The sequence below is a fragment of the Chironomus tepperi genome, unplaced genomic scaffold, assembly GCF_022539635.2.
Source record: "Chironomus tepperi strain 1889 unplaced genomic scaffold, CSIRO-AGI_Ctep_v1 contig_130, whole genome shotgun sequence".
NCBI classification, from domain to species: Eukaryota; Metazoa; Arthropoda; class Insecta; order Diptera; family Chironomidae; genus Chironomus; species Chironomus tepperi.
In genome coordinates this window covers 32,329-58,325 of record NW_027226252.1, presented here as the reverse complement: position 1 = coordinate 58,325, position 25,997 = coordinate 32,329, and the positions used below count along the sequence as shown (strand labels likewise).

Here is a 25,997-nt window from a genome sequence, read left to right as displayed (position 1 = left end):
TCCGGTTCGAGACCTGCGTGACTCTGATTTGGTACAAGATTCAGTTTATTCAGTGTGCATGTCAGAGTAGATCTGAATCTGACTTTGTAGATGGCAATTAGAAGAAATCTGTAGATAGAGACAGTATTGCATTTGGTATTGGCAGTTGACGAACGGAAGCTAGCGATAGAGCCAGCTTAAGGCGTCATCTGAGGGAGGCCATCTATCACAATTTATTTGCAATTTATTCGTTCAGCCAGCGAAGTAAGTAAGGGATTCTTGCATCATGTTCACCTAGTGTTTGATTTTTAATCAATTAACCTATTCTTCCTTAAGGTAACCACTTCAGACTTTGTGGATGGCAAGAGATCGCGTGGAAGACCAAAGAATACTATAAATCCAAACGATGTCATACAGATTAAATTATAATTCTAAACGTTCTATCTACATTTGAGAGATTAAATACCAAATATTTTCATTTTAAAACCTATAAAATTTCCAAATGACGTATTTGCGAATTTGTTTAAGAATTAAATCAAATTTTTTAAGGCCTTGACACTGCTGAATATTTTTTATCTGATTTCATTTGGCTAATAAATGCTTTTTATTGGTTATCATTAGCGACATAACTGAAGACGGCTCTGTCAGGAACTTAAAAGGCTCCTCTTAACATTAATTGGAAGTCTCCTTAATATGGCAGCCATACAGACGCCTCGGCACAGCCTTTTTTCATTTGTGACTTTAAGATATCCATTTGAAACGCGTGTCAACGCCTTGAAATTTTTTTCTATTTTAAAAAATAATCCTTTCATTTTAAATAAATCTCAAAATTCATACATAAAAGCTCACAAATTTAAATGCAATTCAATTTATGATAAAAAAAAAGCATTTTCAATTTTCCTCCTCAAATAATCTCGAAAATTTCAATAGAAATATTTTAAATACAATTCATTGACATAACTTTGATTGCTATACATCAACGTATATCAAATATTTGTTAAGGGTTTGTTCATTTATGATGTAGGAGGTCTAGTTTTGGGTCTATTCTCAACAATTGTGTTGCATATTTTGAATTACGTCATAAGACAAGGCTCCCTAAATAGAATATAAATTAAATTATTATTTATTATTTTTTTTCTTCTTTTCTAAGGAAAAAGCCTTCTTATAAGGTACCTAAACTTTATAAGCAGGCATAAAAAACCTTATTCAATTACATATACATATAATAAGTTAATTAGAAGAGTTTCAATGTCAATGACCTTTAAGAAATCCCTTCGTTGATTTAAGTACTTAAAAAAGAAATCCTCCTTACTTTCTAACGGCTATTCACAATTTGAATTAATACAGTAATTAAGTCTCTACAATAAACAAATCTATACAAAACAACAACAAAAAAAAAAAAAAAATGTGTCTTCTCGGTAGTTTTTTTTTTTTTTACAAACATAAGACATTTTTAGTGAGAAATTAATGTTATTACTGAGTGATTTTCTGTAGTGAAGTGAGTTACTTAAGGTTCTATTTGGATAACTTGCTGCACATAACATCATCATTATCAATTTTCCGGTAAGTCATTCTCTTTTTTTTCATTTCTAACAATTTTTTCTATTTATGTTTTTCACATAAAAAAAACCATATGCTTTTTTCTCTTTTCAGCTATTCTTAAGTATATCTCGCCAGAAAATCTCCGCTAAAGCATGTTTCAACCAATTTTTCTTGACAACAATGTTGAATATAGGAAAGTGAATTGATATATTTCCCCCTCTAAATTTATCATCAATAAAATCAATTTATTTACATGATATAGACAGGCTGTTATATACATTTGTCATCATTCCTCCACTCTGCCACGAGTACGCTTTATAATACAAATGATATTGCTTCTAAAGCAATTACTTTATAAAATATGCAGGCACAATCGTATTCACTTGTTGTTTTGAGATGTAAGATTTACTTTTTAAGCAATCGACGTCAAGATTTAAGGCATAAAGAAGTTCTCAATGCTGTTTTCTTTCTGTCAAAAAATTATTTTAATCAGCATTGAATAAAGTAATGTAATCAAATTAAAGAGGCATGAATATTTACTTGGCAAACATTTTGTGCCACGTGCAACCAAGCTACAATGAAAATTTGCAGTCACAATATCCATAATTATGACAATTTACATAATATATTGGCAATATCCGCAGGCAGGCGAGAAAACATAATTTTTTGTTGGCACTCATCCAATGACATTTGGGAAGCATTGCAAGCTCTTCTTTAAGACTCTACTGATTATCAAATTATATTAAGCCACAAGATATGGCACTAATCCATTGAAAGTTAAAAGCCTCTGTAATAATTTGTTGTTGTTTTCTTTTCTTGGCAGAGTATTCATGTTGGTGTCTCACATCTCAACTGGCAGCACGCATATTGGCATCAAAAAATGTTTATGCTTTCATCCTCTCACTGTGTGTACAATATATATGGCACAAAATTGTGGAAGAATGAAAATTGATGAGCTTATGATAAAACAGCAATTGACACAATATTTTTGTATTGAGGAAGGGATGAAGGAGAATGAGGACTAGATTTATGACAGTTATTGTCATTTATTTTCGATGCCAAGGAGCATTACCGAGGAGGATATGATGATTTTTGGACTCCTTTGATATTTTCTGAATTGGTCGGTGATGAGAGAGGTAAAAAGAGGATAACATAGGTACAGGGCATGCCCTATTGTCCTAGAGCTCATTTGTCTGTAAGTGCCTCAAGTGTCCCTTCTCTCAAATTTCACTATAAATTCCTTGAAAGCTTCAAATAGTCTTCAATTCCAAAATTCCACCAACTTCAAGAAAATCAACATCCAGCCATCAATTTGCTTCTCGGTACGTCATTGGAAACAAGATAGAGTACAGATCCATACTGACGTTATCCAAATACACAACACACTGCCTTCTGTCGTAAATAAATATGGCATCAACTCATGTACATTATAAACATTTCAATGCATAAATTACTAAGCAATTGATATTGTGTGCTGTACAGCTATCAAAATATTCAACTAAATGCAATTTTAAGTGTTGCAAAATGTCTAATGTTCGCAATCACCAAATGCATTCAAATGTTTATGCTTTCATCTTTTGTGTCTGAAAATCTATCAATTGAGTTTATGAGGAAATGATGAATAGTTCCACCATCAGTATATATGTGTCTGCTTATTGATTTAATGCTAAATGTTGATGCCAAAACGGAACTCAATAATGTTCTTGTACAGTTTGAGCTTAAACGTCATTTTACAATTTAGGATTTTAATGCTGTTGGGATTGAAGTTTATTATTTGGTATTTGCTAGATGTGTGTTTTTGGATGTTTGATGATATTCGTACTGATGAAAGCAGAATGGTTTATTAAATATTGATGAATTCAGCGCAATTTTAATGAAAAGGATCTGTTTATTTCAATGCTTTGCTCTTTTTGTAGCATAGAATAACACGACATAACATTACAAATCCAGAAATTCCAAATAACAAGAAGTCATACAATATTTTAGGTTAAGAAGTAACAATTCCAGCAACAGGACCAATACTTATACACACAGATATATTCAAAGAAGAGCTTTTATGCAGCAGATTTTCAGATAGCATCAATTTCTTAAAAAAAAGACAAAATTCAATATTAGTTTCAAAATATGAAAGAGTTTTTATGTTACTTCACTTTATAAGATGATATGTAGATAAATTATTTTTACATCAAGCTTCAAAACGTTACGTAATATGTGAAAACTCCATAGAGTGTTATATTTTCAATTGACATAGTTTTTCCATAACATAACATTTCATTTCCATAACACAAGTTATACACTCATACTTTGAAAACTACCGACAAATTGAACAAAGTAGCTTCAAAACTTGATAAGTGGAATTTCCGTTTTCTTTGATTAATGCTTTTTATTGATTTATGAATATCTCTTTAATTTAATTGACATTTGTTATATAAATTTAATATAAATTGTGTCATGTTGAATTTTTATTAGTTTTCAATTTATTGTTTTGAATGATTTGAAAAAGTTCCCAAGTATTCATAGTCCCTGTAACAAAATTTATGATCTCATCCTAAATACGTATCTGTCATGAATGCTTTATATATATTAATTTTTTTCGTATTCTTTAGTCATTTGTGTCTCGACGATAAGACGATGAGGTCTTAAAAAATGTGATTTAAAAGTTTTAAGTTCAAACATTCAATTTCTATTTTTTTTAAAGAAATAAGAGTTGTGAGTTTTTTTATTAACAAAAAAGTCTAAGTGGTAGGTTGAATTAAATTTTTTTTTATCAAATATTCTATTTGATTAGTGAATTTGTACAATAATCTTCATAAAGAAAATTTATATTTTTTTGAGAACATTTATCTCAATAATTGTGAAATCACTGCATTTATAAGTTATTCGTTTTGGCCAGAAATGATTCTTTTAAATTGAAGGATCTTTACTAATTATTTTAATTTTTTTCATCACAAATTCTAGTTCAGGGAGTGCCCGACTGAAATTTTTATTTTAAATCTTACACTGTCCTAGTTTATATTATGAAGCTAACATTGAAAATTACTAGTTCATGTGTATTTCAAGTGCATTCTAATTTTCGTTTACAATAGCAACTCAATCTTCAACTGAACAATATTGAATTAAATTAAGTAATAAAGCTCTTTTGTGGAGCGATGAGATTGGAATTTTGTCGTGCCGCAAACAATAAAAAAAATTTCATTGAGATTTTTTGTCATAGAGTCGATTTTTTACGCTATGTAATAAGTGAACGACCCTAGGTCAATATAATTAAATCATCATAGTTGCTTATTGAATTTGTATGTAAGTACAGTAAGTGCAGTACTGTATATTGGAGTGTCGGACAGTTGCTAATCAATAATTAAATATTATACATGTCTTATATCAGTTAGGGACATAGCCGGGTGTTGAAGTTAGAACTAGTCATTGTCCAGTCGATAATATTCAACTAGTGATATTATGTAGCTAAAAAAAAAAACAGTTTTTAATATTTTTAATTATTTTTTATTTTTTAGATAATTTGAAACAAAATTCAACATGGATTCAGAAACTAATCTTGATATTTTGAACTCAAATGTTGTCTTAATCGACCAAAATGTTATCATCGAATTGACCATGGAAAACATCGAATGCATTGATGATGAATCATCAAATGGCTGCAAAATCATTAAACTATCTTACTATGATTGGGAATTTGATGAAATTTTGGATATCATTTCAAATTTACAATCGGAAAACTATCCAAATTTGTTCGTTTTTGTAATCGAAGAAATAAATTTTGAATTTTATCATTCAACAAAAAAGAAACGACCGGATATGGTGAAATATCTACTAGAATGCTTAATCAAATTCGATGAAAATCGTTCAATGATTGTTCAATTGACATCAACTGAAGAAAAAATCACAAAAATTTATAACAAAGAAGACAATACCAAAGTGTTTTTGGACGTCAAATATCAATTTGCAGATGAAAATTTTCTTAACTTCTCAACATCTTTGAAGGCATATTTAACAGGTGGAATGGAAAAGTTTGAAGATTTGATGATTGGTAAATGGCCAAACATAAAAAATTCTATGCTTATTTCAAAGTTTTTGGGAATTTTTCAAAATTCTGATAATTTTACTAAAAGTCTCTTAGCTGCCAATTCCACATTATTTAATGAAAATGGAGAAATACAAGAAAATAACCTCAAATCGTTTCTGTCATCGAAACGAAAAGTAAAGCTGTTTCTTACCCTCGCAGTTAGGACACAAAATCACACTGTTATTAAACTGTTATGCCAGAATTATTCCAGCATTATTCATCAAATTTCACTAAAAAGCTTAATTAAAATATCGGACATTGCATTCTCAATAAATGAAGAAATTTTATGCGATCTCCTTGAACATTGTGATTTTTCATTTCCCAGCAAATTTCATAATGAGTCTGCAACTAGTGAAAGGCTTCGTGAAATTGCGAGTAAAAGAATTCAATTCCACAATGATATTATCGATGAAAATTTATCAAAAATAGAGCAATTTGTTTTATCCAATCCTAACCTAAAATTTGCATACAATTTGGATAATGAGTCAGCTTTAAGTCATGCTTTGAATTCAAAAAAGTTTAAATCATTTTTTCGACTTAAAGCACATAGATTTCAAGACAATAAAATTAAGAACTATAAAGACAAACTTAATAATGAAAAGGATCGGGATATAGCTAATACATTTGCTGGTGTCCAACGAAGAGAAAATGTGGAAATATCAACAGCTGATAAAAATTTACCAATTTTATTGCTTGCAACGAAATCATTTATTTACAACAGAAAAGATGACAGCACAGCAGAAGAAGAACATCGTAAGAAAATTAAGCAGTGGTACAAGGAAATTTATAAAACTGAATTCGGTTCTAAGATCATCGATGTCGCTTCACAATGCAATGAGATAAAAATAATTTTCGACTTTGAATGTGAATCGGTAAGTAGTGACTAATATGAATAGTGTGTGTGTTTGTAGACACAAAATTGTTGACGACCTAAGCTTAATTTATTACAAACGATCAACAAAATAATCAAGGTTAATATTTTAAATCATTTCAGGTAGAGAATATCGATGTATCACAATTTTCACATGTCAATGGTGTTACATATCCAATAAGTGAGTTGATATTCATTGGTGCAATGTATGCAGGTTCCAAAGAGAAGGAACAAAAAATTAAGGGAGTTATATCTCATGAAATTTGTCATTATGTTATTCGTATGGTGTTCCAAAATGATGACTATCCTTTTTATAAGAATAATGATGAAGCTGAAAGAAAATTGGAGAATATTGTGATTGAAATTAAGGAGATGCTACTTCCTCCACAATCTGATCAAAAAGTAATAAACGAGGATATGGAACATCAGTCGAAAGAAAATTTAGAAAAAGAAGAAGACACAAAATTCGAGAGCAACTCTGAAGAACAAAGTGATGATTATGGCTACAGCGACGATGATGATGACCACAGCGACGATGACGATGACCACAACAACGATGATTATGAATGCAACGATAATTACGGCGATGAGTGCAATGGAATAATTTCGAATGTTTTAATCTACCCAGATGCACTTCATCAAATAGAAATGATTGTCAGGCCACCGCATATTCAAGCACAGTATGGCAACGATCGGGAAAAAACCAAATATCTAGAGAAAAAATATGAAAATCTTTTTAAGTTCTTCAAAAAATTTGTTGTCCCTGAACTTAAAAAATTTTGCTCAAAACAAAGAAAAAATGTCGAAATTTTCAATAAAATTACTGAATTGATGGCTGAAACAAGGAAATCAAAACTAGAGCTTGAAAAAGTAAAAGATGTAAGTACCATCTTTGATGATCAACTGAGCATAATTACAACAAATATTCCAAAATTATTGATACTTAACTTATTTGACTATCTTAATAATAAGTATGGAGATTTAACGGAATTTCAAAATATTTTCATCAACTCTGAAGCATTAAATAATTCTTATATTTTGAGAAGTTTCAAGGATATTTTAAAACAGGAAAATATGCTTAATATTATCGTTGATTGCTCTAGTGGATTTGGAAAGATAACCAAATTTGTGAATCAGTCCCAAAATATAAAATTCTGTTTTATCGTACAACCTGAAAATGAAATTAAGGACTTTTGTGATGCACTAGAAGTAAAAAACCTGACAACAACTAAAAAAACTTTCAACTTTACCTGGACGGATCTTAATTCTAAAACTCACACTTTTTTGCTTAAAACAAGGATTAATTTTCAAGGAAACTTAACTGTTCCACTATCTAAACTGATTGCTGAAACACAAATGCCAACTGATTCTCTAAAAGAAATAATTGACAGTCATCTGTTGAAAGCACTCATTGAGGGATCGGACATTCTAATAAATTCACAAAACGAAGAAAATATGAAGGAAAAATATTTTATACTTCTTTTCCAATCAAGAAATGTAATTAAAGTTGAAACTGAAGAAGAGCTGATTGATGATTTTGATGATAAACAAATCCAATTACAAGAAAGTCACATTTTTAACAGATTATTAAATATAACTAAGACTCTTTTAAGTAACGCAACAAAAGAGTCGACAGAAGTTGAAACCACCACTAAAATTGTATTAAAAGAAAAAACTAAGAAAATGTCTCAATTGAAAATGCTTGAAGATATAAAGACCAACAAATATGTCTTAATTTCAGATCAGGCTGGTTCTGGAAAGAGCTGGATGCTTAAAAGCTTTAAAAATAAATTGAAAGAAAAGTATCCAAACAAATGGATAAGTCTTGTTGACTTAAAGCAGTATATTGATAAGTTTATGATCAACGATCTTAATATTGAATTTGAAATATTCATGATTGAGAAAATCTTGAAGCTTAAACACAAATACGAAGTGGAAATATTTAAGCATCTATATAAAAACGGCAAAGTCTGCATTATATTCGATGGATTTGATGAGATCGCTCCAGATTGTGCAGAGATGGTCACAAAACTATTTCAATCATTCCAGCAAAATGAAGGTAATCAGCTTTGGATTGCATCTAGAGATTATTTCGAGATTGATTTAAAGGAAAATTTAAAACTTGATGCTATTTATAGACTTGATAAGTTCACAGAAAAACAGGGAATAAATCTGATTAAATCTAGTTGGATATTTAGTGAAATTGTGCAAAAAAATGAAGACTTATCATTGCATGATTTGAAAGAGCAAATGGATACCTTCGAAAGTCAACAAGTCTACGAAAAAAATGCAGAGAAATTAATCTTAACAGTTCCAAAAGGACAAAATAAAACAATTGGATTTCCTCAGTTTTACATAATGATGGCAAACATTTCAAAAAATAACAAAAATGCAATAATAGGTAAAACATACAAAATGTTTCATACATATGTAGGAATTAAATATGAAAGATGGTCCTCAAAAGAAGGAGAAATAAGATCACGTGTAAATACAGATAGTCAACTTAGAGAACTAAGTTACCACAAGATTCACCAACTTATTGCAATTCAAAGTTTATTTCCAAATCATAGTACATATTGCGATTTGAATCCTAAAGATTTCCTCGATTGGCCAGATAACGATATAATATCTCTTGGTTTGGTATATAAGAAAGAAGACCAATATTTATTTAATCATGAAACATGTAGGGAATTTTTTGCTGCAGCCTTTATATTAAGAATCCTTACACAACAAGAATATGATGACAGGATTTCGAAATATTTTTTTGAGTTCTTGACTGTCCCAAAATATGGAATAATTCGAATGTTCTTAAATGAAGCTTTTGGAGAAGCTGAAAATGTGTTAAAGATTAGTCCAAAAATAGATAATATTACAAAAAAATTTAGCAACTTTAATGTGTTCGAAAATTCCTTTGAAGTTTTTGGTGAAGGTTTTGAGCATCTTGCAAAGTTCATTTTAACAATGCTCGTATCATCCGGGACGACTCAAGTTAAAAATATTTTAAATTCAAACCAAAATGTTATTATTCTTGCAGTCAAACACAATGAATATTTATTCCTAAATGTTGAAGAATTCATCTTTAAAAATTATAGTGAATTAGAATTAAAGTATTTACTCTTTAGAAATTCAATAATTTTATCAATTATTTCTGAAATGCAGAATGATCATGATATTTACAATTTTTTAGCAAAGGTTCACACTTTAACTAAAGATTTAATATTTACGAAACAATTAATGTTAGTGTTTGATGAAAAACGAGAGAATTTACTGTTTTATATGGTTCGATCTAAAAGTGTTAATTCTAAGAAAATTCAAGTAATATTTAGAATTTTAAAATTATTCTTTAAAATCAAAATTATAATTGATTTAACACAAAAGAAGAACATGTATGGAATCAGATTTTTACACGTATGCGTTGCCACAAAAAATACTGAATGTACTAAATTCGTTTTGGAGGAACTTCATGATATTTATAAATCATATTATAATAATTTTATTTATGAAAGCTTATTTCATAATAAGTTTATGGAATATTTGACACAGAGAGAACCAATTAATGACAAAACTATTCTACACATCTCTGCAGAATGCGATCAATTGGAATATCATAAAACTTTATTAGATTTTATTAAACGTACATTTTCATCTATTGATTTTTTTAATTTCATCAATCTGAAAGACAGATACGACGATAATTATATCCATTGCCTGATCTATTTTAATAGCGGTGAGGTTATCAAAGAAGTGCTTGGAATACTTCTTACCGCGCTATCAAATGAAGAATATTTTAATAGCAATTTGTATCAAAAAATTATCCAATCAAAAGGATACAAAGGAAGAAACTTACTTCATAAAGTTTTATGTGTATCAACAGATATCGAAAAGATTAAAGTTGTTTTTGAAAGTGTTCATAGTTCTTGTGAAGATGAATGGGAATTTTTAAAAATCCTTAAAGAAACTGACAATTATAATAACAATGTCCTTCATACAGCCGCCATGTATTCAAGTAAGGAAACTTTTGATTTCTTAATTGAAAAATTGTCCCTTTTCGATTCAATTGAAGAACACAAAATTCTTTTAAACACATTGGGCAATGATAATCAAAACATTTTCCAGTCAGCTCGATCAAACATGTCCGTTGAATTTCATACACGTTTATGGGAAATAATGAAATATTATTTTGATTCTTTTGAAATTTTTAAAATGATAATCCATGAAGATAAACATAAAAATAGTTTCTTATTTAATGTTGCTGAATATAATACAGCAGAGATTGCGGAACTAACATGGAATGAAGTGAAAAAAGTTTTAATTCCTAGTGAAGATTATTTAGATTCTTTAAAAACATGGATTCAATGCACGGAGCAATATTTTAAATTTTTAGCAAACAAAAATGACACAAGTTTTAAAAGTGATTTAAATAAGAATATTATTCACCTGATAGAGATGTGTAGCATTAATCATAGAAAAGTTGAAGCAATGAAATTTGAAAATTCAATTAAAATAGAACAAGAATAATAAATTATAATAAGATAATAAAATAGAATAAATTATTGAAAACTAAAAAATTGACAAAGAAGATTGTATAAGAATTAAATAAAAGGCACTAGTCATATCATCAAGCATATGGAACAGTTTTAAGTTGTAACATTTATTGTTGTATTTTTGAATTTTTTCTGAAGGTTAAAAAAATGATAATAGCTGAAATTAAAGTCAGTATCACATAGTTTGTTAATGATAATTAACATTTTGATTCCTCATTTTGGATTGAGTACGAAGAGGATCATCATCTTCTAGTTATTGTCAGTTTATATGATTTGAAAGGATTTCTGTGTCAAAGTAAATGTTTTTAGCTAAATAAGCATATTCTCCACATTCTACAGTTCGTATAAATTAGTAAGAAACATTGAAACTAAGTTGGCAGAAGGACATCGATATCTAAAAGCGAACATTTCTTCTTAAGCCTCTTTAATTGCTCAAACTTACGAATTTCCTATTATATTGTTATGAATCTGTAGAATTACTATAGCCTCATTTCATAGAATAGCTTTTCCTTTACATGCTCCAAATAATATCTATTTTTTCGTTCATTAATGATGATGATAATTTACTTGTAAAGTCCCTTCGTCATTAAAAAGAATGGACGACATTTAGAATTGAAACTTGAAGCTTTTTGTGATCAATTTTCAAGATTTTAGCTTTATAAATTATCTTAAATTTATAAAATGAACAACAATTTGTTTCTTTTTTTTAAACAACTTTATCCGTCCATTTATTAAGTTGCTTATAGCAATAAATAGATGTTGCAAGCAGGCATCATGTTTAATTAAATTTGTCACTTAGAATAAAAGAGTGATTGTGTTATTTATTATGGAGGGAATGAAGGAGCATGTTGTGGTAAGTGGGACATGTTGTGGTAAATTTGGCAAGTTAGGGTTAGTTGGGCATATTGCAGAGATTTGGGCATATTGGTGGTGTATAATATTGATATGATATTTTGTGGATCAAATTTGATTTGTCAATTCAAGGATTCGTTCAAAAGTGCAGGCTTGCAGCTTTGAATGAGCTATAAGGTACACCAAAACACTGAAGATCTGAGTATCTAAAATCAGGATATACAGGCCTGCGGTTCTTTGAGTAGTCTTAATTTAGGTTTGATTCTTAATTATTAATTCAGCATTCTTATCAAGCAAAAAGAAATGCTCAGCTATTGGACAAACATAACATTATGCTACACAACACTCAAAAGATCCAGCATAATCAGTATAAAATGCAAAAAGAAAACTGACAAGCTTAAATTTCAACTTTTTAATTTTATTTGAGAGAACTTATTCCTTGTTCTCATATTTTTCGACCATCAAAATACATAGCAAACAAGATTAAAGCATAAATAAGAAGGATCGGACTATAAAGAGAGAAAAACATTTTTTAATCATTATCATCCTCACTCGAGTAGTCATTTTCAATTTTAGCTCTTAGCATTTCAGCATCATGTTTAAGGAGCTCATCTGTCGGATCTAATTTGACAGCAGCTATAAATTCCTTATAAGCTTGCCTAACGAAACCCAATTTACTTAAAGCAGCACCACGTCTAGTTAAAGCTTGTAAGCGAGCCTTCAAATTAGAAGCAACTGGCGGATCCAATAATTCTAAAGCTTTTGAGCAGTCCTCAACACATCGTTGATAATTTCCTTGTGCAAATTGTGCAGCCGAGCGATTTAAATACAATTCAAAACAATTTTTTGCAAGCTGTATACCCGTCGTGTAAGCTGATATTGCGGCAAGATAATTCTTTTGCCGGAAAAAATCATCTCCTTTTCCTTTCAAATACATCGGATCACGTTCCTCGGGGCGCAAATCGTCAGGAACAAAGCCAATTGATTTTCTCGCATTGGATGCTTTATGAAGCCATTCTTGCTCGGCTGGATCTTGCGATTCTCTTTTTGGCGTTAAAAAGTTTCGCTTACTGAATGAGATTTGAATTGATCCTGACTGACGAACAGGCGGCGGTTCTTGATATTCAATCTTCTTCTTGACATCAATTGCTCTTGATGTTGCTTTCGGTGGAATTTCCTTTTTCTTTGACTTTTTTATTTCCTCAACTTTTGAAATTTCACGTTGAATTGCCTGCTTTTGAACTGTTTCAATTTTCTCACGAATCTAAAATTAAAGGAGAGTTAAGGAGAGGATATAAAAATGTTCCTTTTTGAAGGTTATGTGTTGTTAGAAGGCCTGATTAAATGCAATGCGCACAATTAATTACCACTACTAAGTCATTAAGGCAGTTCTTTTTCACCATTTTAACGTCCAAAAAATTAGATCTGTCGAATTGTACACATCGTAATATAATCAGGCTATATCCCGCGCACCACATGACGGAAAGACGCGAAGCTAATCTGACGGAACCGTGACGACTGATTTAAATCTTTTTAATGGCTTAAATTAACATGCGGATGGCAGCGATAGGAAATAAGCCGCATTGTTCCGCCCGTGAACTTTTCAAAAGGTTTCTTTACTCCTTTAGCAATTTCAAGATTTATTCTTGTGCAGAAGTAGGATATGTCTCTATAAAATCCTCCTCCCTTTGTCTACACGCCTGGACCTACAAAGTTCTTAGGCTAAAATTCTAATTGTGAATGTGTACCAATGTGTATGTGGACACAAATATGTTGCAACTAGTTAATAGCAAGGCAATTTCCAGTTGATGTCTAATTCTGACGTATTTATATCGAATTGGGATTGCACTGGTCTTTTAATTTATAATTCAATATACGAAATTAACTTTATATCCAACAAAGAACAAGAAGACGTCCTTAGTACCTGACGTTTTTTATAGACTTGAGACTTCAAAATGAAAAGAATTTCGTGACTTTTTTATTGATGAAATGTGTCTAAAAACCTCTTTTTATGACATTTTATTGCTTCTTTTAAATTATACCTGCGCAGGATATTGCAAAAAAAGAAACTTTACAAGGCTTGCAAAATAACCTTAAAAGTAAGGTTGTCATAAAGAATATTTTTCCCCTAACGTCACGTAATCATCAAACTAGTTTTTATATTTTATGCAATAAAAGTTTCAGTTCTGAATGAGAAAATTTCAGCTAATAAAACATAAAAAAGTATGTTACTTACCTCTGCATCCTTAGCCATTGCGTTTTCTACTTCACTACGTCTAATTTTATCTTTCAACTCCAATCTCTTTTTGATCTTTTCCTTTTCATTCTCTTGAATTCTCGCAAGAATTTCATTTTTAACTTTAAGCTTTTCAATGTTGTCAATAAAATCTCGTTCCAATTTTTCCCACTCAACCGGTTCCGTTTTCACAAGAATGAATCTCGCTTCATCGCTCATCAATTGGCAAATGCTTTTATCTTCAACAATAGTGTGGAGTAGAAATGCTTCAAAATAGTATGGTGATGCATGAATTTTTATAAAATTTTCATGCGTCACAATATCCACTTTATCCTTCGATACATTTTTGAGTGGTACTCGAATGCAAATCTCATCTTCTGTTTGTGACCACTTAAAATCTTTTACAATCAGCATTTTAATGACTATTGACTGAAATAAACAATTTTTTTTATTTTATTCGTTGTTATGGAAATTTTTTTTTTCATGAAAAGATTGCTGCGATGAATGAATTTGTATTTGTTTATTGTTGTATAAATCCCCTTATATGTGGTAAATGTCCATGATAAACAATAAGCATCGTTGTCATAGAGACACAGGTTATTGTTTATAGTCTCTCATTCATTCAGAATTTATGCAATGAAATATAATCATGCATTCGATCATATTACGTACATTATATACATTCATATGATGTAGGATTTTGATGAATATGCGTAGTTTTAGGGGGATTGAGGTTGAAATGAAAGTTTTGAGGACTACTATAAGTTTATTGAATTTTGGTATAATTTTTCAAAATTAAAAGAAATTGAATTTTCATTTAAAAAATCAAAAATGAAAATTTTTGAAAACTGACTAACTGTAATCTATAGAAAGTAATATTTAAATGAAAAATTGCGATTAAATACATCATTTTAATGGAAAACTTAAACAAGCCGATTATAAAATTCATACCGAATGGCACAATACAGTGAATCGTATTTTTCGTCAAAATATGGGTTGTAATTAGCCATCATGGTGTCAAATATAGCGTCCACATGCTGTAGATATCTCGTCGTTAGGTTGCGCTATGGTCAGTAAGTAGACCAGTGTTTTGTCGACACTTGCATTTAAGCAAGAGCTATCTGTAAGCATTGACTTGTTTTCCGTAATATGGCAACGAACCGATGTCCAAACGGACACGTTGTGTGGTTCGGGATGTATACATATTATGATGGAAGTTGAATATCATTCGAAAGTTCTTCAAGTTGTTCGTTTTAGACTTTTATAGCAATCTTTGTTAAACTGTTTTTAGATTTCTTTGGATTGCATGATATGATTAATCTGTATTTATCTGATTGCTACAAAGAGCAATTTTATTTTGTAACATTTGTATTCGTAGTGATGATTTATATCAGGTTTTTCAAGCTGCTGATATCATTACAGTTCTTCGAATATATCACTTTAGATAGGCTGGACGGGAGTGACTTTTTACGTCGACAGAAGTTCTGCAGAACTTCTGCAGAATTTCTGCAGAACTTCTGCAGAATTTCTGCAGAACTTCTGCAGAACTTTTGCAGAATTTCTGCAGAACTTTTGCAGAATTTCTGCAGAACTTCTGTAGAAATTCTGCAGAAATTCTGCAGAATATTTTTCATAATTTTCACACTTTATCAAAAAAAAAAAGTTTGCTCATGCCAAGACTTGAACTCATGACCTCATGTTTCAATAACCTTAACTTAAACCATTGCGCTACCAAGACATATTATTTCATATTTGACTGTAGCAATTTTTCATATATATAGATATAAAAATATTTATGTGATATAATTATAATAAATATCAAGAAATTTAAATTTTTTTTCACATCATTAAAGAATAGATATAGCATAGATATTATATACTTCACAAAAGGGTAGTTTATCAAAAATTTTGTATGAAATTATATACTTCACAAGAGGAAATTTTTAAGGTTTTAATTGTAATTTTTCCTTCTACAAAAATTCCTCTAGTGAAGTATATAGTTTCATACAAAATTTCTGAAATAATAATGAACATTTACGTATGCATGCATATATGCGTATCTATATATATGAAAAATTGCCATTAGTCAAATATGAAATAATATGTCTTGGTAGCGCAATGGTTTAAGTTAAGGTTATTGAAACATGAGGTCATGAGTTCAAGTCTTGGCATGAGCGAACTTTTTTTTTTGATAACGTGTGAAAATTATGAAAAATATTCTGCAGAATTTCTGCAGAAGTTCTGCAGAAATTCTGCAAAAGCTCTGCAGTAGTTCTGCAGTAGTTCTGCAGAAGTTCTGCAGAAATTCTGCAGAAGTTCTGCAGAAATTCTGCAGAAGTTCTGCAGAACTTCTGTCGACGTAAAAAGTCACAATCAGGCTGGACATATATAAGAAAAGTAAAATTACCGAGCGACACAAATGAAGAAGACTTTTATTTTGACCGCCAAAATGACTCCAAACGAAGGCGACTTCCGTTTAGTATTTAAAAAAGAAGTTAACTGAAGCCTTAAAAGCTCCGTGGCTTCTTCATTTGTGACGCTCGGGGGTAGCAATGACAGTTTAGTCCTGTCAAAAAGTTTGCGAAGATAAAGCTCAATATTCCACGCGACATTGGGCAACGTTATTTTCTGTTCATTTGATTTCACCAAACCACAAAACTCCATTAAGTCACTTCAAATCACCAAAAAATAAACAGTTGTGCCTTGTCAATTAATAAAAAAAACAATGATTTTTTGATGTCATTATAACATTATTTAGAGAAGTTAGTACAAACCACATAGACATCAAACTTTATTATCAGCAAATTTGGGACCACAAATTATATTAATAATATCTCATCATCATCTTGATGTCTATCGCTTAACTTAATATGGTGGGTTATTATTTCATAAAGTGTTAGAATATTATGTACATAGAGTTGAATGATTATTGTAATAATAAAAAGAAAATGGCACAAGATGTAACATTATGATGGTTTTATAAGGGCATTAATGAGTGTGTAACGTGTTGCTTTTGATGGAATGTTGAGTGATTTTTGGTTCAAATGATGTTGGAATGCCTTAAGTTAATTTTGAACAATGAACCCATTTACATCAGTCATTAGCCGCATTGTTGTCTAGCCAGCAAAATGTCTTCCGGAAATTTTAAGTCATTAACAACAATGACGTCTACGACATTACATCATGAGTGACATTTATATAAATATCTAAAAATATCAGACTATAACCACCCACGTCACAATTAACAAGCAAGTTTTTTGGTGAGAATTAAGGATGTAATTTTGTTCTAGTCGTCAATTTACTAGCAAAATATCCTGCTCGAGTCATTAACATATTGATTTTAAATTTACATGCGAAATTTTTGATGAAAATGGTTTTTCATCGTCATGACAGGCAGATGATAAGCTTATAAGAAGTTAAACTGATGAAAATATGAGAAAATTTTTTGAATAGTAATAATTTAGGTATGATGTCATGCTGAGCAGGGTTGGTGGAAATGGTTTAAATATTTTTATGAAAACTATCAAATAGAGCTATAAGCATTCTCGAAATTTGTATGAACAGGTCAACTTAAATCGACTCGATTTCATGTAAAATTAAAGTATACCTTGAGCACTGCTTTCAAGAATTTAAATGTTCAGAAACTGAAATCTAACTCACTGTTTGATTTTTGAAGAATAATAGTCTATGCCATACCCAGCAATACCTTAAATCCTTCAAATCATTCTCAATTGACTAAGCAATTAACATAAAATCTCTCACGAAAAAATCCAAAACCCAAATGACACGAAGTTACACAAAATCAATTCCATCTTCCGCTCAACGTGCCGTGTAATTTCTTCCATCATGTTAAATTTTTTAACTACCTTCCTATCCTTTTAAATTATATTTTCATCATGTATCGAGAACAAAATGGTAAAGTATGTTAAACCGAGTAAGAGCAAAATAAAAGTTTGAAACGAAAAACTTTCTGACTTTTATAACTCTTTTAACGTGATATCCACATCAAGTTCGTACACACCCAATTGTGTCATTTTTGATTAAAAAAATGAATTTGTGTCCGATTGGCATATATTGAAATGTTGCAACCACGAGAACAATAAAAAATACGTCCTGGAGCTCCAAATATAACATGTTGTATGAAGGTTCTAATCCTAACAGGAACGGAGCATGCTTGAATGATACGGAAATACTACTACGATACTTAAAAGCGGTCTCTTTGCCTGTTGGGATAAAAGAAAGTCAGTTAGATGCAAACGGATAATTTTTACTAAATTTTTCATGAGGCCAGCAACCAAGGCTCCACAACGGACCATGGTTCATGTTATGAGAGCCAATTAAACCTATTTGCCAATTGGTTGTCACTTAGTAGTAAGTATACTGTCGCCTCTCCAAAGTAGTGGCAAAATTTGTATGACTTTTGATCGATGACGCAAATTGAATAAGAATTAGGCACATTTTTAGGGCACAGAGATTAGTTAATGCAAAAAATTTAGATGGGGTAAGGAAATAGTATTTCCAAAGAAATACCAGAGATCGAAGTCACTTGGGTCGGCGGCTAAAAATCGGCTTAACTAAGCCGTTTTTCTAGCCGGCTAAAAAAACGGCTTAGCTAAGTCGATTTTTTAGCCGGCTAAATATTTCGGCTTAGCTAAGCCGATTTTTTAGCCGGCTAAACTTTTTCGCTTAGCTAAGCCGATTTTTTAGCCGCCGCCGACTAAAAAGTCAGCGGCTTCGATCTCTGGGAAATACCTTCGTGAAGGAATCATGACGTAATATTCATAATTAATAAAAATTGCTAAATTGCTTCAGAAGCTAATTTCTGACCTTTAACGTCGAAAACTCGATAAAAATTCTAGAAAACACAAACAATTTCCCATTCAAATCCATTTCCTTACCGCCTAGACTCATTAATTACAAGAGGGGGATTTGCATGGCGTCGACATAATTTATGCATAAATTATGCACAATTTATGCATAATTTTGCGTGAATTATGCATAATTTATGCATAAATTCTGCATAAATTGTGCATAATAATTCTGCATAATTTTTCAAAAAAATTATGCATAAATTATGCATTAATTTTTTCAAAATCTAATTTTCTAATTTTTTTTTCAAAATTTTCCCAAAAATTATGCATAATTTATGCATTAATTATGCATATAATTTTTTTAAAATTATGCATTAATTGTGCATAATAATTCCACACAAAATATGCATATATTATGCATAATTCTGCACAAATTATGCATAAATTATGAGAAACGCATGCATAAATTATGCAAACCGCATGCAAAAATTATGCAGAACTTTTGCAGAATTTTCAAACTTTATCGAGAAAAAAAAAAGTTCTCCGAAAAAAAAATATTTCATGCCAAGGCTTGAACCCAAGACCTCATGCATAGACTTAGTTGCAAAGCTTAGCCTATTACCACGGCGCCATCAAGACAAATTAACTCATATTTAAACAATGGCAATTTTTCATATATAAAGAATTTATTTATTATAATGATTTTAATTATAATCAATTTAAATTTGTTTTCACATGATTAAAGAATAGGTTTTCCGTAAATTTTCATTATTATGGCAAAAATGTAAAATTATATACTTCACAAGAGGAAATTGTTTCAGAAATTTTGTATGATATTATATACTTCACAAGAGGATATTTTTCGTAAATTTTATATGAAATTATATACTTCACAAGAGGATTTTAATTCGGAATATTTTGTAAAAGGAAAGATTACTAAAACTAAACGAACCACTTCGGGTTCGCAATGAGTCTTGTTCCAAAACTGCCTCTAGTTCCGCCACTGAAGAAGACTCTGAATCAGAGTTGCAAAACAGACAAAAACCGTACAAATTCTCGATAATTTATATGGTTTTTCTAACAAAGCCATACAAATTATCTACTAGTGCTGACAACGCTATTGGTCCTGATAACGTTCTCACGTTTCAGCTACTGAGTTTACAATCGTTAATCGGTTTTCATTTAGCCTTGGTCGTCATTGATAGATGTGGCTTGAATTAAAGCCTCTCGATACGAGAAGGTGGGGTTGGTACTTAGTGGTGCTTCATACGAAATTTCCGAATTAAAATCCTCTTGTGAAGTATATAATTTTACATTTTTGCCATAATAATGAAAATTTACGGAAAACCTATTCTTTAATCATGTGAAAACAAATTTAAATTGATTATAATTAAAATCATTATAATAAATAAATTCTTTATATATGAGAAATTGCCATTGTTTAAATATGAGTTAATTTGTCTTGATGGCACCATGGTAATAGGCTAAGCTATACAACTAAGTCTATGCATGAGGTCTTGGGTTCAAGCCTTGGCATGGGCGAACTTTTTTTTTCGATAAAGTTTGAAAATTCTGCAAAAGTTCTGCATAATTTTTGCATGCGGTTTGCATAATTTATGCATGCGTTTCTCATAATTTATGCATAATTTGTGCAGAATTATGCATAATATATGCATATTTTGTGTGGAATTATTATGCACAATTAATGCATAATTTTAAAAAAATTATATGCATAATTAATGCATAAATTATGCATAATTTTTGGGAAAATTTTGAAAAAAAATTAGAAAATTAGATTTTGAAAAAATTAATGCATAATTTATGCATAATTTTTTTGAAAAATTATGCAGAATTATTATGCACAAATTATGCAGAATTTATGCATAAATTATGCATAATAATTCTGCATAATTTTTCAAAAAAATTATGCATAAATTATGCATTAATTTTTTCAAAATCTAATTTTCTAATTTTTTTTTCAAAATTTTCCCAAAAATTATGCATAATTTATGCATTAATTATGCATATAATTTTTTTAAAATTATGCATTAATTGTGCATAATAATTCCACACAAAATATGCATATATTATGCATAATTCTGCACAAATTATGCATAAATTATGAGAAACGCATGCATAAATTATGCAAACCGCATGCAAAAATTATGCAGAACTTTTGCAGAATTTTCAAACTTTATCGAGAAAAAAAAAAGTTCTCCCATGCCAAGGCTTGAACCCAAGACCTCATGCATAGACTTAGTTGCAAAGCTTAGCCTATTACCACGGCGCCATCAAGACAAATTAACTCATATTTAAACAATGGCAATTTTTCATATATAAAGAATTTATTTATTATAATGATTTTAATTATAATCAATTTAAATTTGTTTTCACATGATTAAAGAATAGGTTTTCCGTAAATTTTCATTATTATGGCAAAAATGTAAAATTATATACTTCACAAGAGGAAATTGTTTCAGAAATTTTGTATGATATTATATACTTCACAAGAGGATATTTTTCGTAAATTTTATATGAAATTATATACTTCACAAGAGGATTTTAATTCGGAATATTTTGTAAAAGGAAAGATTACTAAAACTAAACGAACCACTTCGGGTTCGCAATGAGTCTTGTTCCAAAACTGCCTCTAGTTCCGCCACTGAAGAAGACTCTGAATCAGAGTTGCAAAACAGACAAAAACCGTACAAATTCTCGATAATTTATATGGTTTTTCTAACAAAGCCATACAAATTATCTACTAGTGCTGACAACGCTATTGGTCCTGATAACGTTCTCACGTTTCAGCTACTGAGTTTACAATCGTTAATCGGTTTTCATTTAGCCTTGGTCGTCATTGATTGATGTGGCTTGAATTAAAGCCTCTCGATACGAGAAGGTGGGGTTGGTACTTAGTGGTGCTTCATACGAAATTTCCGAATTAAAATCCTCTTGTGAAGTATATAATTTTACATTTTTGCCATAATAATGAAAATTTACGGAAAACCTATTCTTTAATCATGTGAAAACAAATTTAAATTGATTATAATTAAAATCATTATAATAAATAAATTCTTTATATATGAGAAATTGCCATTGTTTAAATATGAGTTAATTTGTCTTGATGGCACCATGGTAATAGGCTAAGCTATACAACTAAGTCTATGCATGAGGTCTTGGGTTCAAGCCTTGGCATGGGCGAACTTTTTTTTTCGATAAAGTTTGAAAATTCTGCAAAAGTTCTGCATAATTTTTGCATGCGGTTTGCATAATTTATGCATGCGTTTCTCATAATTTATGCATAATTTGTGCAGAATTATGCATAATATATGCATATTTTGTGTGGAATTATTATGCACAATTAATGCATAATTTTAAAAAAATTATATGCATAATTAATGCATAAATTATGCATAATTTTTGGGAAAATTTTGAAAAAAAAATTAGAAAATTAGATTTTGAAAAAATTAATGCATAATTTATGCATAATTTTTTTGAAAAATTATGCAGAATTATTATGCACAAATTATGCAGAATTTATGCATAAATTATGCATAATTCACGCAAAATTATGCATAAATTGTGCATAATTTATGCATAAATTATGTCGACGCCATGCAAGACAATCATTACAAGATAATTTATTCAAGACAAATTAAGGTTCAAAAACCCAGACAAATTGCATCCATCAACATCGCCTACCTTAAAACAATCGTCCACCAACAACAACAACGTCGACGGAAAATAAAGAGTGGCAATTTAACTGAGTTTGCGAAAAAAAAAATATTTCATCATTAACCTAAACAACATGATGATTTGACTGAAAGACGACATTTAATGTGAGACAGAAGACTGACACAAGAAGAAATTTAACGTTTAAGTCTCCCAAAAAAAACAGAAATAACTGGCTGATGTCACTTTCGTTCCTTTTTTCTGTACAACGACAAAAACATCAACCCATCGTAGTCTATTGTCACAGAGGGAAATTCTAATTTTTTTTTTCAGCACAAATTCGCATTTTTTGGTGTGAAAAAAAATGGAAGTGAACGAAGAACGTGAAAGACATGAATGGAGAGGAAATGTTTCTTTTATTATTTCCCAGTCATCGCCTTTTCTTAACACTTTGACAATGGAATTTCCGTTTTTATTTTTGCATCTTCTTCCTTTAAATGTCGCTTGTTCTTCATTTGCTGCTCTTATGGGAATTTTAAGGCCCACAATGTGTAAGATGTAAGCAACTGATGATGATTCCCTCTGCTTATGATAATGATAAAAATGAAATTTTATTTTTGTTCGTGGCATGAGACTATTTTTTTTATTCTAAAGTACAACTATTGTGCTGAATAATAAATTCATTCATTTTTTTGTTAGCTGTTCTATTGTGAATGCGGTGGATGAGGAAAGAGGAACAAGTTCAACACAATGAGAGAGGGTTGCGAGACAGAAAGTTTCAATTTCAATGGTATGCCGCATGGTGGAAAAGAGAGCACAAATGAAGAAGAATAAAATGCGGCACTTGAGAATGAGTAGCAATGCCGAGTTTCGTAATAGAAAGTGTTTTGCTTCCGCCTTTGGTTATATTATTTTTTTTGGTTGGATAGAATGAGGAAATGGAGCAGATATTTTTATGCGTGTATAAAAAAATGTGAGAAAAAATGTTGGCAAATTTTTAGCAGACATCGGGGAAATGTAGGGGTTATGAACTCTTTAAGTTTTAGATTGTTGAAGCTTCTGCAAATTGAATGAATTTGTCATGTTTTTGTATAACCATTTGAATTTGAGGATAGTCGACCATCTGCTGCTAAGAGAGTTAGAACCGTAGCTTTAGATTTTAACAACATGAAGGCATTAAAAATGGACAAAATTATCAAAAATAATTAAGTTTCCCGAGCGACACAATCCTTAAGTGGACAAAAATACGTTAGAATTAGTCATCAACTGGTCATTGACTTGCCATCAACTATTTATTATGTATTTTTGTCTACTCGGGAATGCAATGAAAATGAGTCGAATTAAGTAATCAAGACGACAAAATGAAAATGTTGTGCTGTTCAGGTTGATGTCTATGTGACTCCACATTGTGAAGTAATCGGAAAGATTCTTGGGGAAGCAAATTCGAAGTGGTTATTTGAAGATTGTTGGTTCAAATTGTTCAAAGTTATAATTTTTCAGAAGGTTAGATACTTTAAGGTGCTGATAAGGACGCTAGAATTCTCAATATCTTAATAGAGCTGTCTACAGACGTTCTTTAAACACGGCAATGAGCCCTCGCGCCCCCCAGCCAAGGAAAAAAGTAAAGTAAGATACTTTAATTCCAAATTGCATGAGATCAACTTGAATCTGAAGCAACACTTAGTAACACTGGATTAAGAAACGGGTCAGGAACATGAAGTTTTGTGAGAAAACTCAGAGCTAACTCAGAACGTGAGTCACAACACCTTCCAAATGGAATAAAATTAAAACTTCTTGCAAATCAGTCAACTTTAAGCAACAATAAGCTATTAACACAACTCGAGTTCACACTCCTAATCCCTAATAATAACACTTGATATCGAGACATGACTATCTCATTGACACTAAGTTTTTTGTTTATCTCAAGTGTTATTTTCACATTTTTGATACTAAATATACATTTATTGATAAACCATTATCAGTTCATTTCACTCAAGTCAATCGTCATCCTTCTTTCTCTTCTTACAGCACGGATAATGATGATGATGATGTTTCTTGTTACGTGCCTACAATATTTGATATTATCGATAAAAAATAATAATAATGAAAGTCAAAGTTAATAATTGTAATCAAATTTCATCTTCGAATTATTCCCAGACACGACAATATGCAATAATAATCTGTTTTGGCTCACATTTCGTGGGAAAATTTGCTATAAACGGTTGCTATTTGGGTGAATTTATATGTTGGTTGGACACTGCTGTAAATTTTCGGTTTCTATTTTTACAAAAAAATTAATTTTTTCATTCCAGAGTTGGCAATTGCTAAAAACTTTTCTGTGCCATTCCTGAACAATCCAAACCGCTGAAAACTTTTCTGTGCCATTCCTGAACAATCCAAACTGCTAAAAACTTTTCTGTGCCATTCCTGAACAATCCAAACCTATACTGTATGGAACAGTACTACAACTTAGAGCCTAGATTGCTACAAAATGCTTTTAATCTTACTCTTATGGCATAATCACAAAACTTGTACAAATTCTCAGTTTTTACATCCAATAGGCATTTTATGATTACCGTCCTAATCCATGTTGCTCTTGGAGCAGGTAACGATCACCGTTAACACCTGCCATCGATCACTACCGGTAGCCGGTGACAACTTAATGCGATAGCAGACGACCGTTGGCAACGATGACCGATAGCTGGCCGGCGGCAAGTCGTCATTGACTACAGTTTGATGAAGACAATAAATGCCAGAAGACAGCCGTTTACCACCTCTGTTTCAGTCATGGAAAAGCTATTACTATATAATTATTATTATTGCTGACATTATGACCGAGTTGTGGCTTCATTTGGTACAAAATTGGATTTTAAAAAGCAGATGCTTTGCATTGTTTTATCCTTACACATGGCACGGGTTAATGTATTCATATGATGAATAATTTGTTCTATTATGAAGATCCTTTGTTTGCATGACTTTTAAGAACAATTGAATTGCTAATAGAGTAAAGTAAATGCTTTTAACATTTACATGCGTCCCATATGACTTGAATTATCATGAAATTCAATGGAAATGAGGCTTGTTTGCAGATTTGCTTGCAGCAACAGGTGTGAATGCTTGCTGGAATTGAATGTAAATTATTGTGAAAGGGATTTTGCTAAATCAAACAGATTTATTCTCTTTTGAGGAACAAGGGTTAAGCCCGCAGCACTAGATTGAGTTGGATGATGATTATCTCAAGATCCAGGATGACAAGCTTAAGAATTTTGCAGGAATTTGTGAGGAGAAGAGTCTGAAAATTGCCCTTAACTGAACGACAATGACGGGATTTTGAATATAAATCATAGCAATCATGAATTTTCAAAGTTAACGTTTTATAAATTAATCAAAAATAGCATGTTATGTTATTAAT

General features: G+C 30.7%; 1 protein-coding gene across 1 annotated transcript; it reads right to left on the bottom strand.

The window, feature by feature from the left end:
• Window positions 1-12,398: 12,398 nt before the first annotated feature.
• Window positions 12,399-14,516, bottom strand: LOC139087703 (dynein axonemal assembly factor 4-like). Its single transcript, XM_070636595.1, has 2 exons — window positions 14,103-14,516; window positions 12,399-13,130 (listed from the first exon to the last, which is right to left on the bottom strand). The coding sequence occupies exons 1-2, from the start codon at window positions 14,514-14,516 to the stop codon at window positions 12,399-12,401; spliced, it is 1,146 nt and encodes a 381-aa protein (XP_070492696.1).
• Window positions 14,517-25,997: the final 11,481 nt, after the last annotated feature.

What these genes read in the sequence shown, in the direction of transcription:
- LOC139087703 (XM_070636595.1), bottom strand. Translation starts at nt 14,516, where the DNA reads ATGCTGATTGTAAAAGATTTTAAGTGGTCACAAACAGAAGATGAGATT. An exon ending in CAATGGCTAAGGATGCAGAG is followed by an intron (nt 13,131 to 14,102) that starts GTAAGTAACATA and finishes CTTTAATTTTAG; the next exon opens with ATTCGTGAGAAAATTGAAAC.